Source organism: Acipenser ruthenus, chromosome 17 (assembly GCF_902713425.1).
Source record: "Acipenser ruthenus chromosome 17, fAciRut3.2 maternal haplotype, whole genome shotgun sequence".
Lineage (NCBI taxonomy): Eukaryota > Metazoa > Chordata > Actinopteri > Acipenseriformes > Acipenseridae > Acipenser > Acipenser ruthenus.
Genome location: NC_081205.1, coordinates 17,991,132 through 18,009,820, shown reverse-complemented (window position 1 = coordinate 18,009,820; position 18,689 = coordinate 17,991,132). Strand labels below are relative to the sequence as shown.

At 38.7% G+C, this 18,689-nt stretch overlaps 1 protein-coding gene across 2 annotated transcripts in view; it reads left to right on the top strand.

Moving 5' to 3' along the window:
- Positions 1-9,575, top strand: part of dzip1l (DAZ interacting zinc finger protein 1-like) — a 31,544-nt gene extending 21,969 nt beyond the window's left edge. For both annotated transcript variants that reach the window (XM_034039886.3, XM_034039885.3), the window contains exons 12-16: positions 2,138-2,312; positions 2,688-2,847; positions 3,999-4,201; positions 6,292-6,431; positions 8,803-9,575. In XM_034039886.3, coding sequence (XP_033895777.1) covers positions 2,138-2,312; positions 2,688-2,847; positions 3,999-4,201; positions 6,292-6,431; positions 8,803-8,958 — 834 coding nt within the window. In that variant the 3' untranslated portion in view covers positions 8,959-9,575. The remainder of the gene's footprint in view (positions 1-2,137; positions 2,313-2,687; positions 2,848-3,998; positions 4,202-6,291; positions 6,432-8,802) is intronic.
- The last annotated feature ends 9,114 nt before the right edge of the window (positions 9,576-18,689 follow it).

Genomic DNA, 18,689 nt, shown 5'->3' with positions numbered 1-18,689 from the left:
ACATTTCAAAATATCACTGTCCTGGTCACAAAAGCAAAGTTTGTGGGGAATAATAGCCATGTTCTATACTTTTGAGGCATAAGCAATTAGGAAATAACATGTACTACCCAGGAACCAAAAAAAAAAGAAATTGTTACACAGTGTTTTCAAAAGGTTGTTATGCCTATCTCGTTATTAAATAATCATGCTAACGTGATTTCCGAAATTATGTTGATTGACAAAATAATGTTAATATCTTAACGAACAGTGCTTCTTGCTAACATTTCTTTTGTTTGCACTTGGAAAAGGAGGGTTTTAATTAACAAAAGACTATAACTCACCTTGAAACAGAAATTTAACAGACCACGGCTGTTACGCCGACGATACAGAGACTACCTGGATTATTCAATATTTGTAGTTATGAAAATATTTTAGACTTTTATATACTTGTGGTTATGAATGAGATTTGTTCACTTGTTTTAACAATTTGTAACCTGAAGCCCGGAAAACACACTGCCTGATGACATCACAGGAAGGGATGCATGGATGCATAAAGTACAGTGGCAATGGAGCGAATCAATAGGTGAAAAGATAAGGCTATGGCAGTAATAAATATCTACAATTTTAGCTAGAACTTAATGCGACATGATCGTAAAAACCACATATGACTGGAGACATGCATGTGTTCTCTCTCTTTCTAGTGAACACACAGACATACATACATACATACATACATACATACATACATACATACATACATACATACATACATACATACACACACACACAGTATTGCGTTGGTTTGTATATGATGTCTGTGCCAATATTTTTTTTTAAAACAAGATCCGACCCACATTGTACTTTCTAACTATTAGACTAAATGTTTACAGAATACTTAAGAACTGCTGTTATAATCACGATTAATTTATTATTAATAGCATTAACATTACCAAATCATGTTTTTTATTTACAATGAAGGTGTATACTATACTGTGTGGCACCAAATGCTTATAAAGTCAGCAAAAACATGTTTTCCCTTCGTTGTAAATAAAAAGGTGATTTGGTTTAATTGTAACGCTATTAATAATAAACAAATCACGCAGCATGGTCCTAATAGCAGTTGTTAGTATTCTGTAAACATTTCGTCTAATGGTTAAAATGTGCAATATGGGGCTTGCTTTCAAAAGATATTGCCACGGACATGAATGATATACCTAATGTGATTGACATGGATTTTGACAACGTATTTGTAATGTAATGAGAAAATGCATGATAAGAGGAACTCGCTGAACAATTAACTATAAACAATGTGTGTATTGGATTGGGGAGATCTATTGCAATTTTAAAAGCTTAATAAATGTATAATGAAGTGTTACATACATGGTATACATGTATAATAACTAACAACTACAAACACAAATGACACTTCATACATACTTATTTATAGCCTACAATCATACATGCTAAAATACAAACAAAAGTAGAAGTTAACATAAGAAAATAAATTCCAACCAATATAGATAGATGGCTTACCCCTGCCCCATCCAAAAAATAAATAGAATTATTTTTTTAAAATCTGTGCCATCCGATTTTTTACCCACACGCCAGATAATCGTAAATCAGCATTTTATATGTGAAGTTATCTAAATAAATGTACATTCTGGATGACAAAATGCACAATTTGAAATGAAGTTATACACAAAATAGATATTCCCATTATTTTTTTATTTCCATTTGGCTGCTGCTCGCTGGTGGGAGAGCCGCCTCCCTGTACGCTAGTAGTTTCCATAACAGCAAATTCTGCTTCCATTCATTTTTCTTATTCTCGTTAACATGCATTTTGATTAACGGTTCCCCTTATTTTGTGGTTGAGACAGGAAGTGATGTTCGGATTGATTTAATAAACACATTTTGTTTGAAAATCACTTGTGACTAAAGTTCTCGTTACTATGCCACGAGTTCAATTCAATAACACTGTTTTTTGAAAATCCTGCCCATCCTATCTTACAGGACCGGATATGATAGGCGAGGGAACATAATTGGACAATCTAAAATTGGACACATTAAAAAAGTATGTGTGGCTGTATTTTGTCTGCTGCAGGCCCTGATTCATTTACAATGTGCAGCCTGAGCCTAACAGAGTGTGTTTGTTTACTAGGGAGCTACAGGAATCCCCAAACAGACCTTCAATAGCCTGAGCTCCACGGTGTCCACCCAGCGGCAGCAGAAAGCCAAGCGCTACCAGGAGCTGCTGAGCCTGAGAGAGAGTCTGTCCCGCGAGGTCACCAGGAAGCTGCACAAGGGCAGCTCCGCACCAACACCCGCAGCCCGCAGTAAGGAGGCCTCGCCACTCTAATAATACACAGGGGTGGAGTGGAGTTGAAAGAAAAGAATTCACTTTAGTAATGCTTAACTCTTTAAGTAACTTTGCAATAATAATAAAAAAAAACTACTGTAACTATGAAATAGTGTCAGTGTGTTTTATGAAAATAAAGTCAAACAAAAATGATATACTGTAGGGGCAGTTCACTGCTTTAGTAATATATTTTTAAACCTAATCCAGATGTTAAAAATATTTTTATTAAGACGTCATGGGTCATAAATCAGCCTTGATTGGTAGAAGAAATAACACTTCTCTTATGAGATGGCGGGGGATATGTGTGTAGCTAACATACTTGTTTGTAAGATGGCTCCTCTGTTCCTGGCAGGGAAAGCCCAGAGCAGCCAGCCCCGGCAGAGCTCATCGAAACCCAGGGCAGCCCAGGTCACACAGCCCCGCCTGGTCCAATCAAACACTCCCCAGCCTGCCCCGCGAACCACTGTCACCAGCCCAGCAAGCAGGGCTCCAGCCACCAAGACCAACAACAGGCAAGAGAAATAATCTGTTAATTGCACGCTATTACACTAGCTATCTAGTTAATTATAATAAAGATGCATAGTGTGTTCATTAATAGAATATGATACAATACATTAGGTTTTGTTTATTATGTGTCCATGATACATATGTTTAGACAAAACATGAAAGTACTTCTAAGCTTTTATTGTGGGCTAATACTTCTGTTCACTACTAGGTGGCTCTTTCTTTCTCTCTGTTTTAACATGTAACACTCAATTAATGAAACCAAGATTTTTATATGTGCTTATATGCAAATTACAGTGAGAAAAATACATATAATAAATTGTATTAGGTAAAAAGATTACTAATGCCTGTATAATTACATTGTAAGTTTTATCATTATCATATATTAGTGCTGAGACAAATATCTGAATATTCAAACACATATTTTTTGACATGTATTCGCCTTACCAGAATTTGCACGACAGTTTAAAAAATAGCAACAAAAGAGCTCAGTGTGAAATGTGAGATTTAATATATATATATATATATAAAACACAGGATCAACACAGCAGCTCTTGGCCTCTATTTAAAAGTTTTAGACAGCAAAAAGTAAACAAACCAGATTATGCACGTGCACGCATAGTGATCTCTATGGAAAGCCATCTGGGACAAAAATGCATTGTGCTGCTTAAGAGCCAACTTCCCAACGTTTCGGCATGTTTAACATACCTTTGTCAAGGGAAAGTGTGTTTGAAAACAAACATTGGAGGTATTTATAGGCTTTTGATACCATGTTAACCACACATTTATTTCTCTATAAATCTAATGTCTTTGTGGTGTCATTTACTATATAGCTAATGAAGTAACAATCTATATAATATTATCATTTTAAAAACACATTTATATCACTAATTACTGATATCAGCATGTTCACATATCTATAACTGCACCTGTATTTGCAAACCCTTTACCTATGTTATTTCTGTGTTAATGTTATTTTTTGTTATTTGTATAATATATAGAAATAATTTGAATAGAATTAAAATAATGCATATTATTATTTTAAAACTAATATACAAATAGAACAAAAGCTACTGACGTCCATACTGAAATCCTTTTTATAACTCATTGTGATTGAAATGCCATAGAAAACAGCAGAATAACCTTGTTATTCCCACAGCACCCCTCCCTTCAGCTCAGAAGAAGAGTCTGTTGGAGACAGTGCTTATGTGACCAGCCCAGCCGCCAAGGACCCTCCTGTGGTGAGAGTGGTCAAACCCGGTCCTCTGCAGCCCCAGGCTGCGGTCAGCGATGATGACTGGTCCGATACTGACCTCTCCGAGGGGCCAGTAAGCCCTGCTGCTGGGCTCCGAGGGTCACAAGGTACTGAGAGAGGGACGCTGAGGGTAGCAGGAGGGGAGGGTTAGCTTTCTAGTCTCACACAGGGTTACCAAGCCCAGACAGTGGCACCAAAATATTAATTTACCATTAGTTTTAGAGATCTCTCATAGATGGCTTATGAATAAAAAATAACATCTGTTCTTATCAGGAATTATTATTATTAGATGTACCAAATAGCCATTTCTTAGACTTCTATACAGTGATAACGTATTTTACATTGATAGTGAATTTACACTATTCACTAAACTGATACTTAGATGTATGGTGTTCATAGAAAGAAAAAAAGTGTACTAAATCTGAATTGCAAGGCTCCAAATTGGATTGTATTACATTTATAAATATGTAGTTCCATTTCATACACTACTAAAATCAAAAGCACCTGAGAAAGGCTGTGCCGGTGTATACATAGAGGATACTGCATGAGCGACAGGGTTGTAGTAATTCCACCAATGAAGATGAGGCTCATGTTTAATCTTTAACAGCTGGACTGAGAATTTGCTTAGATCAAGCTCAGCATCTGCTTATCAACACGACATAGTCAGGAACAGTATGATTCGCCTGCTCGGTCATTTGAATGAATGCTACCCTTATAAAGGTTTACCATGGTAAATCTGCACAGTAATATTGAAGTGCTTTACCATACCCCTATTGGGCTTTACAGTACTTCCTTATGTTTTGCCATACTTTCACTATGCTTTTACTATAGGAAACTTTTATAAGGGTAGGTTGTTTCCAAAATGGACATATTCACTCAAAAAGCACTGATACGTAAAAGTTGTTCACTGTTAGATCTCTCACAACTTGTTCTGTAATTTAGAATATACAGCAGAACCTGTAATACACAATTTAATTAGTTCCAGGGGTCCATCGGATATGTGAAAATATCACATCTCAGGTAGTTTATTAATGTCGGGACATTATAAATTAACACGGTAAGCAGGCGCAGCAGTGCGTGTAAAACACCACAGTACAGTACTGCACATACTATACAAAGAAAGTAAGTGAAAATTGTTGCAAAGCACTGTAATACAGTGCAGTCCGTTTATAAGACTCATTGATATAAGAATCAACTGCATATAGTGATCAAAACCACTGGGACCAAATCATTCCTATACCAACCACTGTAAACCAATGTAAAGTAAACATAATCGTGATCATATAACAAGTTGCTTACTTAATTGTTTTGATGTATTGTCCTCAGTGATTGAGCATCACTGACATTGACCAATGTCCCGCCTCCCTAACTTGTATTTATCATTGATTAGTTCTGAATACTTTAAACCCGCCCCAACTACTGAGTGACAGCACATTCCTACATTTCTATTGGAGACTCCGCTTGCAAGATTTAAAACGAGATTACAATCAGGACGGAGGCTGGTTAGCGGGAATTAAAGCTGTATTACAGTTAAGACACAGAGGATTTAAAACAGAATTGTGGTGAAATGTACAAAAATGTCTACACACAAAAACCCCAGAAGAATGTACCTGTGACCATAGGGATTTCGTTGTGAAAGACAGCAAAGGAAAGAAGGTACAACTTAAGTGTGCAAGTACTGTCGAGTTACTACTATATATTTTGACGCACACACACACAAAAAACAAAAACACTCAAGCATTTTGGAAAGTAACCGAAAACACTAATTTCATACTGTATATCAAAAACGAAAGCCCCGAAAAAAACGATTTACATAAAACTCGAAAATAGCTAAAAATAAGTACCGAAAAATACAATTAATAAAACCCGAAAAACAGAAGCCCTAATTATAATATATTAATCCCTTGCTTTTATTGAACATGGTTTAACTGGTCAGTTTGTTTTACATGAATGAAACTAAATTTTCAAATGCACCATCTTTACCATTTTTATCTGCGAATAAATCCATTCTGTCCTGATAAGAGCTGAATTTACTGTTTTGCTGCAAAATGTGTAAACCAAAGTTTGTTTTAACTATTTAACTATTTATTCTTTTTGCAATTTCTCAAAACAAAGTGGAAACTCTGCTTTTATCATTTCCATTCTGTGAATATAGTTTGGGGTAGGTAAAATGTTTCCCTTCTGTTTCTTTGTGTAGGATCTGTGGTCCAGTCACTGACAAGGAGCCTGGAGAGACAGCTGAGTACTCCAATGAAGAAGCCTGTGGGTGGAGTTAAAGTGATTCCACCGTATGTCAGCACCTCCCCAAAATCCAGTGCCATTGTGAAGCAGCTGCAGGTGGGTTGTGCTATGTACTGTGTACTAGGCTTAGCCAAACACCATTCAAGTTAAACACAGGTGACCAGAAAATGGGTAGTTATCAATGATGTCAGTGGTTTAGAGATGTGAATATATGTGTCTCCTTAGTGTTAAGATGTTGATACTGTTGGTTTTCAATCCACATAAGACAGCACTTACAAACAGACTCTTAAGACTTTAAACAGTGTGCAGCTACATTATTTCTCCTAGAGTGTGTTTATCAACAGCAAAAAGTGGTTGGGATCATTACGGGTACTTTAAACACTGCAGTAGGAAGTTCCAAAAAGACTGAACCACCCGGTCATAAGATTCAAGTTTCTAAACAGATTTACAGCACCATAGATACAGAAATGAAACTGATGCTTCCTGGTAGGGCGTAAGACCTGGGATATTATTCCTAATGCTAATAAAAGATAATACAGTTGTTTTAAAGACCTTGTTTAGAACGTCATTAAAGGGTTCTGGGATAATGCTGCTAGTGCTTATTAAAAGCCCTGGTATCACTGTGATAATGTTGCTAGTGCTGGTACAAAGTAAGAACATTAATAAATTCAGTGACAAACATTTCGACTAGAAGTCTTTGGAGACATTGAGAAAGACCTCTAGTCAAAACATTTGTGATTTAATTAATGAAGTTTCTTTTAGTATGGTGCACTCCATTTATAAGAATCACATCCGGCCCAGATGATTTGATTCTTATAAGAGGTTGATTCTTAAAAGCGGACCGATATGATTACTGTGGTGAAGTGCTGCAGAATCAGTATGTTTGAGAATGAAAGCTTTGTTCCCTGTAGTGCAATGTGTTGACCACTAGATGTCATGAGTTCCCGCATGTATGCACACCTCTGGAAAATCCCATAGCTGTTTCCTTAACGAATTAAGGATAATGGTCAATTGGTTAACTGCTTGTTAAAGTTAATGACGCCTCGAGAAAGAAGAAATCTTTAAAGAAGTAAGAGAAAGAAATCAAAACCAAAGAGCGAGTAAAAGATCTGTTTGTTCCAGGACTATACTGTGCAAAGGTAAACTAGTCACAGTATATGTGTAGTTCCGGGGGGGGGAGGTATGAATTGCTTTGATTTGTATTTGTTTAGTTGGGTAAATGGCTTATCCACCCTGATGTCAGACGGGGACCACAAAAAGTATTGTTTAGTTAGTGCTCCAACTGAGAGCTAGCTTTATTTTGTTTGTTTGTTTTATTAACGGTTGTAAGAAATTGTACTACCCACCACACTGTAAGAAAAATAAAACCAACACTGGTTTTAAACTGTAAATCAAGACTTCAGCCTGATCATTTCCACTACCCGTCACATTACAATCGGCAAAAGCGCCTCCGCGCATTAGCAGTTTAAATACAGTATACAAATGTCAATGGTGCTCAAATCACTGAGGACAATACATCAAAACAAGTCCTCGTGGGTAAGCAGCTTGTTATATGATCACAATTATGTTTACTCAAGACTGCAGAATCCTATTTTACTACAGTATACTTGAGAAGCGATCGTCTCGTGAGGGTGCCTAGTTTAACTGCGTGGGGTGTTACGTGTAATGGACATTACAGTACAGTATTTAACTGTCAGGACTACCACTGCATTTAAGCATCTGTGGCTTACTTATTTTCTGTTGCGATGCAAATCTCACAGTTTTTCATTAAGTGGAGATGCAAAGCTCCGCAAGCCCCCCCCCCCTTCTCCACTTCACCGCGCCGCAATCCCACTCCCTCTACATGCATATCACACAATAACACTGCTGTACTCTGTGTGTATTCAATGAATGTGTATTCACTTTATTGAAACTAATTTTCACACTCAAAGAACACAAAAAACATACCTGCACAATGCAGTGGCGCAGTCACTGTCTGATTACAAACAATGCAGTGTTTCCTGCATCACTGCACGATCCACGCTGTGTACATGCCTGATCACGCAAGATGTGATCAAATTCAAATGGAAAAAGCGCTTTATTGGCTGTACACGTCCTTGCACTTGATACAGTACCGTATTACATGTAGTCAGTTTGCCCCAAAATTATTCTTATAAGCAGATTGCTTGATTCTTACCAGCGGATTATTTGACATTGGTTAGTATAGGAATGATTTTGTCCCAATGGTTTTGATCACTATATGAGGTTGATTCTTATATCAGTGATTTCTATAAATGGAGTGCACAGTGTTTCTAAATGTAGTACTATTGAGTGTTTAATAGCTGTAAGAATCTGGATTTTAAAGCACCCCATAGAGATGGACAATAGTTTTTATGGGGTGGCTTCAGTGGATTTGATCAAATTGAAGGCAACTAATTGAAATGAGTTAATGGAGACATTTTTAATGTCTGTCTGTCTGTGCTCTCAGCTGTCAGATGAGGAGAGTGACCTAGACCTGTCATCCATTGAGGAGCTAACCACGGTGACCTCCCACCACAAGGAGGCAGCAGTGCGGGGCAGTGCTGATTCAGCAGGCAGCAGCAGCGTGTGGAGTTCTGCAGCCAGCAGGGGAGGAGGTTGGTGAGGCTTATGAGCAGCACAAGGGGACCGGCTTCTTCACTAACCCTGCATGAGGAGACTGAGCCTGGGGCAACCAACCAACTTCACTGTCTGCATGGCAAACAGGCATGCACTCAAAGGACATGGTTCTGGTCTGAACACAGGGAATGGACAAGTTTGGTACAAATAAGCATATGCATAAAAATCCCTGCTAGAAATACCAACAATGTACTGTTTTCTTAGCAGATACCCAGCAGGTATACAAGCCCCAGCACAGGTTTACTGCAGTTAGATGCATTTAGACGACAATCACTAGACTAAGTTTACAGTGCTATACCAGAACACCATTGAAACCAGTTTGACCAGTTGAAAAACCAAGATAAAACAGTGCTTGTCATAGCTGGCATAAGGAATGGTACATGTGTCGTTTAAGCTTTTCATGAGACACATTCTCTACTGAGACAGAAGCACTTAAAAGTGATTGGCTTGAAAGGTGTAGTGGCTGGCTGTGTGTGCTGATTTCCATATCTGATGGCCAATCCTTGAAAACTTAGTTGTATTTTTGAAAGGAGTAAACGTCCCTTAATCAAATACTTAATCATCAAACTATATATATATATATATATATATATATATATATATATATATATATATATATATATATATATATATATATATATACAGACGTGCTCAAATTTGTTGGTACCCTTACAGCTCATTGAAATAATGCTTCATTCCTCCTGAAAAGTGATGAAATTAAAAGCTATTTTATCATGTATACTTACATGCCTTTGGTATGTCATAGAATAAATCAAAGAAGCTGTGAAAAGACATGAATTATTGCTTATTCTACAAAGATATTCTAAAATGGCCTGGCACATTTGTTGGTACCCCTTAGAAAAGATAATACATAATTGGATTATAGTGATATTTCAAACTAATTAGTTTCTTTAATTAGTATCACACATGTCTCCAATCTTGTAATCAGTCATTCAGCCTATTTAAATGGAGAAAAGTAGTCACTGTGCTGTTTGGTATCATTGTGTGCACCACACTGAACATGGACCAGAGAAAGCAAAGGAGAGAGTTGTCGGAGGAAATCAGAAAGAAAATAATAGACAAGCATGGTAAAGGTAAAGGCTACAAGACCATCTCCAAGCGGCTTGATGTTCCTGTGACAACAGTTGCAAATATTATTAAAAAGTTTAAGGTCCATGGAACTGTAGCCAACCTCCCTGGGTGCGGCTGCAAGAGGAAAATCGACCCCAGAGTGAACAGAAGGATAGTGCCAATGGTAGAAAAAGAACCAAGGATAACTGCCAAAGAGATACAAGCTGAACTCCAAGGTGAAGGTACGTCAGTTTCTGATCGCACCATCCGTCGCTTTTTGAGCGAAAGTGGGCTCCATGGAAGAAGACCCAGGAGGACTCCACTTTTGAAAGAAAAACATAAAAAAGCCAGACTGGAATTTGCTAAAATGCATATTGACAAGACACAATCCTTCTGGGAGAATGTCCTTTGGACAGATGAGTCAAAACTGGAGCTGTTTGGCAAGTCACATCAGCTCTATTTTCACAGACGAAAAAATGAAACTTTCAAAGAAAAGAACACCATACCTACAGTGAAACATGGAGGAGGCTCGGTTATGTTTTGGGGCTGCTTTGCTGCGCCTGGCACAGGGTGCCTTGAATCTGTGCAGGGCACAATGAAATCTCAAGACTATCGAGGCATTCTGGAGCGAAACGCACTGCCCAGTGTCAGAAAGCTCTGTCTCAGTCGCAGGTCATGGGTCCTCCGACAGGATAATGACCCAAAACACACAGCTAAAAGCACCCAAGAATGGATAAGGACAAAACATTGGACTATTCTGAAGTGGCCTTCTATGAGTCCTGATCTGAATCTTATCGAACATCTATGGAAAGAGCTGAAACTTGCAGTCTGGAGAAGGCACCCATCAAACCTGAGACAGCTGGAGCAGTTTGCTCAGGAAGAGTGGGCCAAACTATCTGTTAACAGGTGCAGAAGTCTCATTGAGAGCTACAGAAAACGTTTGATTTCAGTGATTGCCTCTAAAGGTTGTGCAACAAAATATTAGGTTAGCGGTCCCATCATTTTTGTCCATGCCATGCTCATTTGTTTTATTATTTACAATATTATGTTGAATAAAAAATCAAAAGCAAAGTCTGATTTCTATTAAATATGGAATAAACAATGGTGGATGCCAATTACTTTTGTCAGTTTCAAGTTATTTCAGAGAAAATTGTGCATTCTTTGTTTTTTGTGGAGGGGTACCAACAAATTTGAGCACGTCTGTATATAAGTTGGTATGTGTGTCTGTGTGTCTATATATATATATATATATATATAATATATAATATATATATATACACACACACACACACATATATATGGTTTGATGATTTAAGTTGGTATGTGTGTGTTGGTGGGTGTGTGTGTGTGTGTGTGTGTATATATATATATATATATATATAATATATATATATATATATATATATATACATACACACACACACACACACATACCAACCCATCTACAGCCCTTATCGTTCGTTCGGTTGTTTGACCCTCCTCCTCCCCTGCCTCCACCTTGCAGCATGTCTTGTCTAAGGGGAAGGTCAAGTGCCACTTGTCCTGCCCGCTGGCATTAGACATTCATCTAATTCATATACTTCATTCATCATAGTTTGCCAGCATAAGGGCGGTTAATGAGTTCCAGTGGGCAAGGCTTTGTAATCATGTAATCATCATGGGCATATTTATCTGTCAATTCAATAAATTGTTCATTTCATTGGCGGTGTCTCCTTTCTGAAATCTCAGTTCACTAGCATACCGGTTGGCTTCTGTTTTTAAACATTTACCAATATTAAGGGTGGAATTTCCGTTTTAAGATATTGTGAAGTCATATATGTTTAATGATTGTTTGATATTTTTGTGCAGCTGAGATTAATAATGGACAATTAATGGAGCCAAGGGCTTCTGCAAATCAAATGTTGTTTTTTTACAATTATTATTAGTATTAAGAATATTATTATAATTATTGTTGTTTTAAAATGTATTTATTATTTTTATATGCTATTTGTCAGTTTGAGCAATCATGCAATAAAATCAACAATACATGGATTATACTGAATTGTTTCTTGAAGTAATTCATTAGGACAATGCATTTGCACTATAACACAGAGGATGGCTTTGTATCACTGTATGTGGCACCAGCTTCACTTCCAGTACTCTGAACCAAACAGATTGTCGCCATGGCTTTCATCCATTTTGGTAATGAATTTTGGTTTGGAATATTAAATGCAGTAAACAGGGGGACTTTTTAAAATACATTTGGTTTTGGTATCTACTCCTATAATGGTGGATTGGGTCCGTTATAAAAATCACTGCTGATTAACTACAAACTACCTTTGAAATTAGCAGCTCAGATTGACACAGGATCATGTACAGTAAATTACATCATGGCATGGGCCACATAACATTTGTCTAATTAAGAAATTTAGAGCACAGTTGGAACAAAAGCCAGGAGGGACATCAGCCCTCCAGGACCGGAATTGCCCACCCCTGGTCTAAATCATATGACATTGTTCAGAGTGTAGGCTAAACCACGTTTCAGTGTGCTAGTTTCATAGCTGATTTTGAAAATGATTAAATTATAGTGAAAACTCTTATTAAGGTCAGTCAAGTGACCAACAAAATGAGGCCTTAATAGGGGGCAGCCTTACTATTGATGGGACAGAGTATTTATTGTAACAAATGTTATTTGTTTTAAAAGGTCTTGGTTTAAACAGTGTATTAACTAGTGGACACTTTATTGATTTTAATTATTATCGATGGAATTTATTCATTTACTCTTAATGTGTTTTGTGTTTTTTGTTTTTTATCATGTTACATCCAAGTTTTCAGATGGTTAGTTTTCTTTAAAAAGATTGGTCTAATTGGAGAGGTAACTCAATGCTTAATACTGAATACAGTGGAGGCCTTAATATTCAAGGTGGCTTGATATTGCCATCAATAGGAGCAAATCTGGACAGTGAAAAAGTGTCCCAATTGCATGGTGGCCCTTATACTGAGGTGGCTTTCAGCGTTCTCTGTTTTATTGAACTTCTTGGCACAGTTGATTCTGGTACTGATTGAACCTAAAATAAAGATGGTAATGTATTAATAATACAGGAGTAATTTACGGGGCAGAACTAAAGTTGGAATTTCCATGAATCATGCATGCTCACTTCGACTAAAACATTTTTCTAACACAGATTTTGTTTTGTTAAGATCAATAAATGTGCAGACTTAACAAAAAACTAACGTCAATGAAAACAAATCAAAATAAAGGCAGTTATCGTGTTCATCCAGTATAGTGTGACAGACGGACAGGCGGACAGATGGACATGATTAGGATTTCAAAATTAAATTGCTGTAAACAATAAAACAAGGTGTCTATCCAAGTCCTTTTTGTGTATCTGGAAAGTTTTCTAGCTTTTTTCCTTTACATTTGTCGGTACAAAGCAAGTGTTTTTTCCTTGCTCTTAAAAACATTTCCCTTCATTCTTTTGTTACTGGTCTGAACCTCGTTGTTTGAGTTCTCGTCATTGATTGATTGTCCATGTCTATTTTAAATGTATTTTTCTACTGTACTGGAAAGATAAAAAACTGTTTGTTTTCAACTCCACATCAATGCAAAACGCTATCGGTACACATAGTTTTGAAAGATGTAGCGCTTCATTTAATTTAGTAAGTCAATGGTCTTCGCAAAACTAGGTGTGTGCTCATGACGTGGGGTCAATAATTATTAAGGACTGGAACATGCCCTCAGAATAGTGCCAGAATTTGAATTTGAGCCACCTCAAGACTTGGCTTGAGGTTCCTTTGAGCCCAGTCAGTAATGGCTTTATGTTTTACAAAGTGACCGAAACTCCCTATCAGCTATGGGGTTTCTCACAGCATTGTTTTCCACTAGCTTTCCTTATCTCTGCTGCTTCCATGGTGTATCGGTCCCACCCATTCCCAGAACTAGGGCTTGTTTGCTATCGGGAAGCAATATCCTTTTGTTCTGCCTGGAACACGTGATGTGTATGAGCTGAGGCTTGTACATTGACGGGTAAGCGTTCTATGTTCAAATTCAAGAACTAACAGAACTGTTTTTATAATTCTGTGTCAAGGTGCTTTAACAAAGAGTTCAGGAGCTGCTGTTCAGTTCCAGTTATGCAGTAGACTTGTGTAATGTTGGCTTGATCAGCGAAAGGGTCTTATATTAGCTAGTTTCAGCTCCATCAAGATCATTGCTGTGTAGTGCCAGCAAAACTAACGGAAAATGACAGATCCCCTAGATGGTACTGTCTCTCCCTTCTATAAAGGCACTTTGGCTGATCTTGTCACATATATCTGTGGCAGGCAACTAGAACAGAAGGCAGCTCCAGAACTCAGGGAAAGCAGCTTTATCAAATATTTATCAGATTCTTTTGGTTATTAAAAATAAAAGCACCAGGATTTTTAATATCTGCTTCTAAAGTTACAAAGTTCTCCTTGTTTGTGGTTGATCAACCAGTGCAGGTACCACTCAGATTTTACATTTCCTTGGTGCCAGTGACTGTGATGAGGAGAGAAGGAATCTGAGCTGCAAGTCTACCTCCCGACCAGAGATGGACCAACTTGATGGTAGGAGGGAACCGGAAGTCGGCCATCTTGGAGAAAGGGCATGGTTGCAAGACTGCTAAACAAATCTATTGTGATCAGCTGTGGGGCACACAACAATTGGATAGACCGTGGTGCCGGGTTGATCATAGGGAGGTGTTTGGTAGTACAAAGGGGATGCAGTTAAGAACGTAAGAAAGTTTACAAATGAGAGGAGGCTATTCGGCCCATCTTGCTCGTTTGGTTGTTAGTAGCTTATTGATCTCAGAATCTTATCTTGAAGGATCCCAGGGTGTCGGCTTCAAAAACATTACTGGGGAGTTGGTTCCAGACCCTCTCAATTCTCTATGTAAAAAAGTGCCTGCTATTTTCTGTTCTGAATGCCTCTTTATCTAATCTCCATTTGTGACCCCTGGTCCTTGTTTCTTTCTTCAGGTCAAAAAAGTCCCCTGGGTCGACATTGTCAATACCTTTTAGAATTTTGAATGCTTGAATCAGATCACTGCATAGTCTTCTTTGTTCAAGACTGAACAGATTCAATTCTTTGAGTCTGTCTGTATACGACATGCCTTTTAAACCCGGGATAATTCTGGTCGCTCTTCTTTGCACTCTTTCTAGAGCAGCAATATCCTTTTTGTAACGAGGTGACCAGAACTGAACACAATATTCTAGATGAGGTCTTACTAATGCATTGTAAAATTTTAACATTACTTTCCTTGATTTAAATTCAACACTTTTCACAATATATCTTGTTGGCCTTTTTATAGCTTCCCCACATTGCTAGATGAAGACATTTCTGAGTCAACATAAACTTAGAAGTCTTTTTCATAAATTCCTTCTTCAATTTCAGTATCTCCCATATGATATTTATAATGCACATTTTTATTGCCTGCGTGCAGTACTTTACACTTTCCTTTATTAAATGTCATTTGCCATGTGTCTGCCCAGTTCTGAATGCTGTCTAGATAATTTTGAATGACCTTTGCTGCTGCAACAGTGTTTGCCACTCCTCCTATTTTTGTGTCGTCTGCAAATTTAACAAGTTTGCTTACTATACCAGAATCTAAATCATTAATGTAATTAGGAATAGCAGAGGACCTAATACTGATCCCTGTGGTACACCACTGGTTACCTTGCTCCATAGGCGGCTGTGTGGTCCAGTGATTAAAGAAAAGGGCTTGTAACCAGGAGGTCCCTCAGCCACTGACTCATTGTGTGACCCTGAGCAAGTCACTTAACCTCCTTGTGCTCCGTCTTTCGGGTGAGACGTAATTATAAGTGACTCATGCGGCTGATGCATAGTTCACACACCCTAGTCTCTGTAAGTCGCCTTGGATAAAGGCATCTGCTAAATAAACAAATAATACTAATTTTGAGGTTTCTCCTCTAATTAGTACTTTCTGTTTTCTACATGTTAACCACTCCCTAATCCATGTGCATGCATTTCCTTGAATCCATACTGCGTTCAGTTTGAGAATTAATCTTTTATGGGGGTGTAGCAGGCGATTGCCCTGCACGTGTGTATATAGTGTGGATATAAGTTGTATGGGGAAATGGGTTTGTTGTATGTTGTTTTGGAGTTGATTTGTTTAATGACATTTATTGTTTACAGACGGGCGCTCGATTGAGACTTGCTGCCTGCTAGGTTTGGTTGAGGGGAAGGGCAGCAAGTGATTGGCTGTGCTGTACCTCAATCAGCAGGTGGTTCGGGGCAACTGTAACGCCATGCCAGAGGGGAACGGCGTATACTCGGGAGGAGAGGGTCCGTTCTGCAGGAACGACAGCTACGCAACCCTGAGACTGCAAGCGGTGCTTGTGAAGGCAATGCCCAGCCAAGGCCGTATGAAGCAGCACGAGTCGTTGTATGAATACCGGCTCATGAGTAGGTTAGTTAGGGGATTGTGATCCCATGTGATGTATAGCGAGGGTTACGTAGTGTAGCCGTTTCCTGGAGCGGGATGCCTGGTTTATAAGGCTAGCGCTCGCCCTCTGGGGCACCTTTTACAGTATTTGTAGTTTTTATACTGTGTTTTATTTTGCCTTTTGTACAGCTTGCTGTATGTGTCCTCTGTGCGTTACCATGGCTGGTAACGTCACATGACCACCTTTACTTTCATTTCTGTTTGTATTAATAAATCCTGCGCGCCTGTGCCGGCTTTTCAACTCCACCCCCAGTTGTCTCTCTGTACTTGGTAAACAGCGGCTATCCACGCACGTGACGTAAGACCCTGTCACAGGGGGACTTTGTCAAAAGCTTTCTGGAAATCTAAATAAACCATGTCATATGCTTTGCAATTATCCATTGTCGATGTTGCATCCTCAAAAAAATCAAGCAGGTTAGTTAGATCTCCCTTTCCTAAAACCAATGCTGACTGTCTCCCAGGATACTGTTACCATATAGGTAATTTCCCATTTTGTAAAAGTACGGACCCTTACGCTGAAAATACTAACATGCCAGAGTGCTTTTTGGTTTGTTGTTATTGTTTTGTAGACGAGTAGAAGCTAGAGAGCTGCAGCCATGGAGCCAGCACAAACCCCAGAGCACCACTACCTCTGCACAGCACAGCACTGAACAACACCACTCCCAGAGCACCACTGCCTCTGCACAGCACAGCACAGCACAGCACTGAACACAACCACTCCCAGAGCACCACTGCCTCTGCACAGCACAGCACCACAACAACACCACTCCCAGAGCACCACTACCTCTGCACAGCACAGCACTGAACAACACCACTCCCAGAGCACCACTGCCTCTGCACAGCACAGCACAGCACAGCACAGCACAGCACTGAACACAACCACTCCCAGAGCACCACTGCCTCTGCACAGCACAGCACCACAACAACACCACTCCCAGAGCACCACTACCTCTGCACAGCACAGGACTGAACAATACCACTTCCAGAGCACCACTGCCTCTGCACAGCACAGCACTGAACAACACCACTCCCAGAGCACCACTGCCTCTGCACAGCACACCACCACTCCCAGAGCACCACTGCCTCTGCACAGCACAGCACTGAACAACACCACTCCCAGAGCACCACTGCCAGCACAGCACTGAACAACACCACTGCCTCTGCAAAGCACAGCACAGCACCACTCCCAGAGCACCACTGCCTCTGCACAGCCCAGCACCACTCCCAGAGCACCACTGCCTCTGCACAGCACAGTGCCACAACAACACCACTCCCAGAGCACCACTGCCTCTGCACAGCACAGCCATGAACAACAGCAATTAACTATAAACAAATTGTGTACTGGATTGGGGAGTTCTATCGTAATTTTAAAAGCTTAATAAATGTATAATGAAGTGTTACATACATGGTATACATGTATAATAACTAACAACTACAAACACAAATGACACTTCAAATTTATTTATTTATAGCCTACAATCATACATACTTTTTTAAAAATCTGTGCCATCCGATTTTTACCCACACACCAGATAATCGTAAATCAGCATTTTATATGTTAAGTGTTCTAAATAAATGTACATTCTGCATGATAAATGCACAATTTTAAATGAAGTTAACAAATTATACAAAACATATAGATACCCCCATTATTTTTTATTTCCATTTGGCTGCTGCTCGCTGCTGTATGCTAGTAGTTTCCATAACAGTGAATTCTGCCTCCATTCATTTTTCTTGATCTCATTAACATGCATTTTGATTAACAAGTTCCTCTTATTTAGTAGTTGAGACAGGAAGTGATGTACGTGACCTGCGACAATTAAGCTTTTTAACGAGAAATGCGTTCGTTAACGACCTCATCGACTCAATTTCAAAGCATTAACAGATTGATTTAATTAACACATTTCGTTTGAAGATCACTTGCTACTAAAGCTCTCATTACTATACTATGAGTTCAATACAATAACACTGTTTTTTGAAAATCCTGCCCTATATATCTTATTGAACCTAACTTTCTTTCTTTCTCAGACTGTTGGTCCGCATCCACATTTTGCTTTATCATCGGGACCAAGGGTAGAGTATCTTGTTATTTTGTTGTATGGATAAAATTTTATGAAATAAAACAATCCTGATTTTAGATTTCTTAGGCAAATGTTTGATTCTCTATGATTATTTTTTCAGTGTT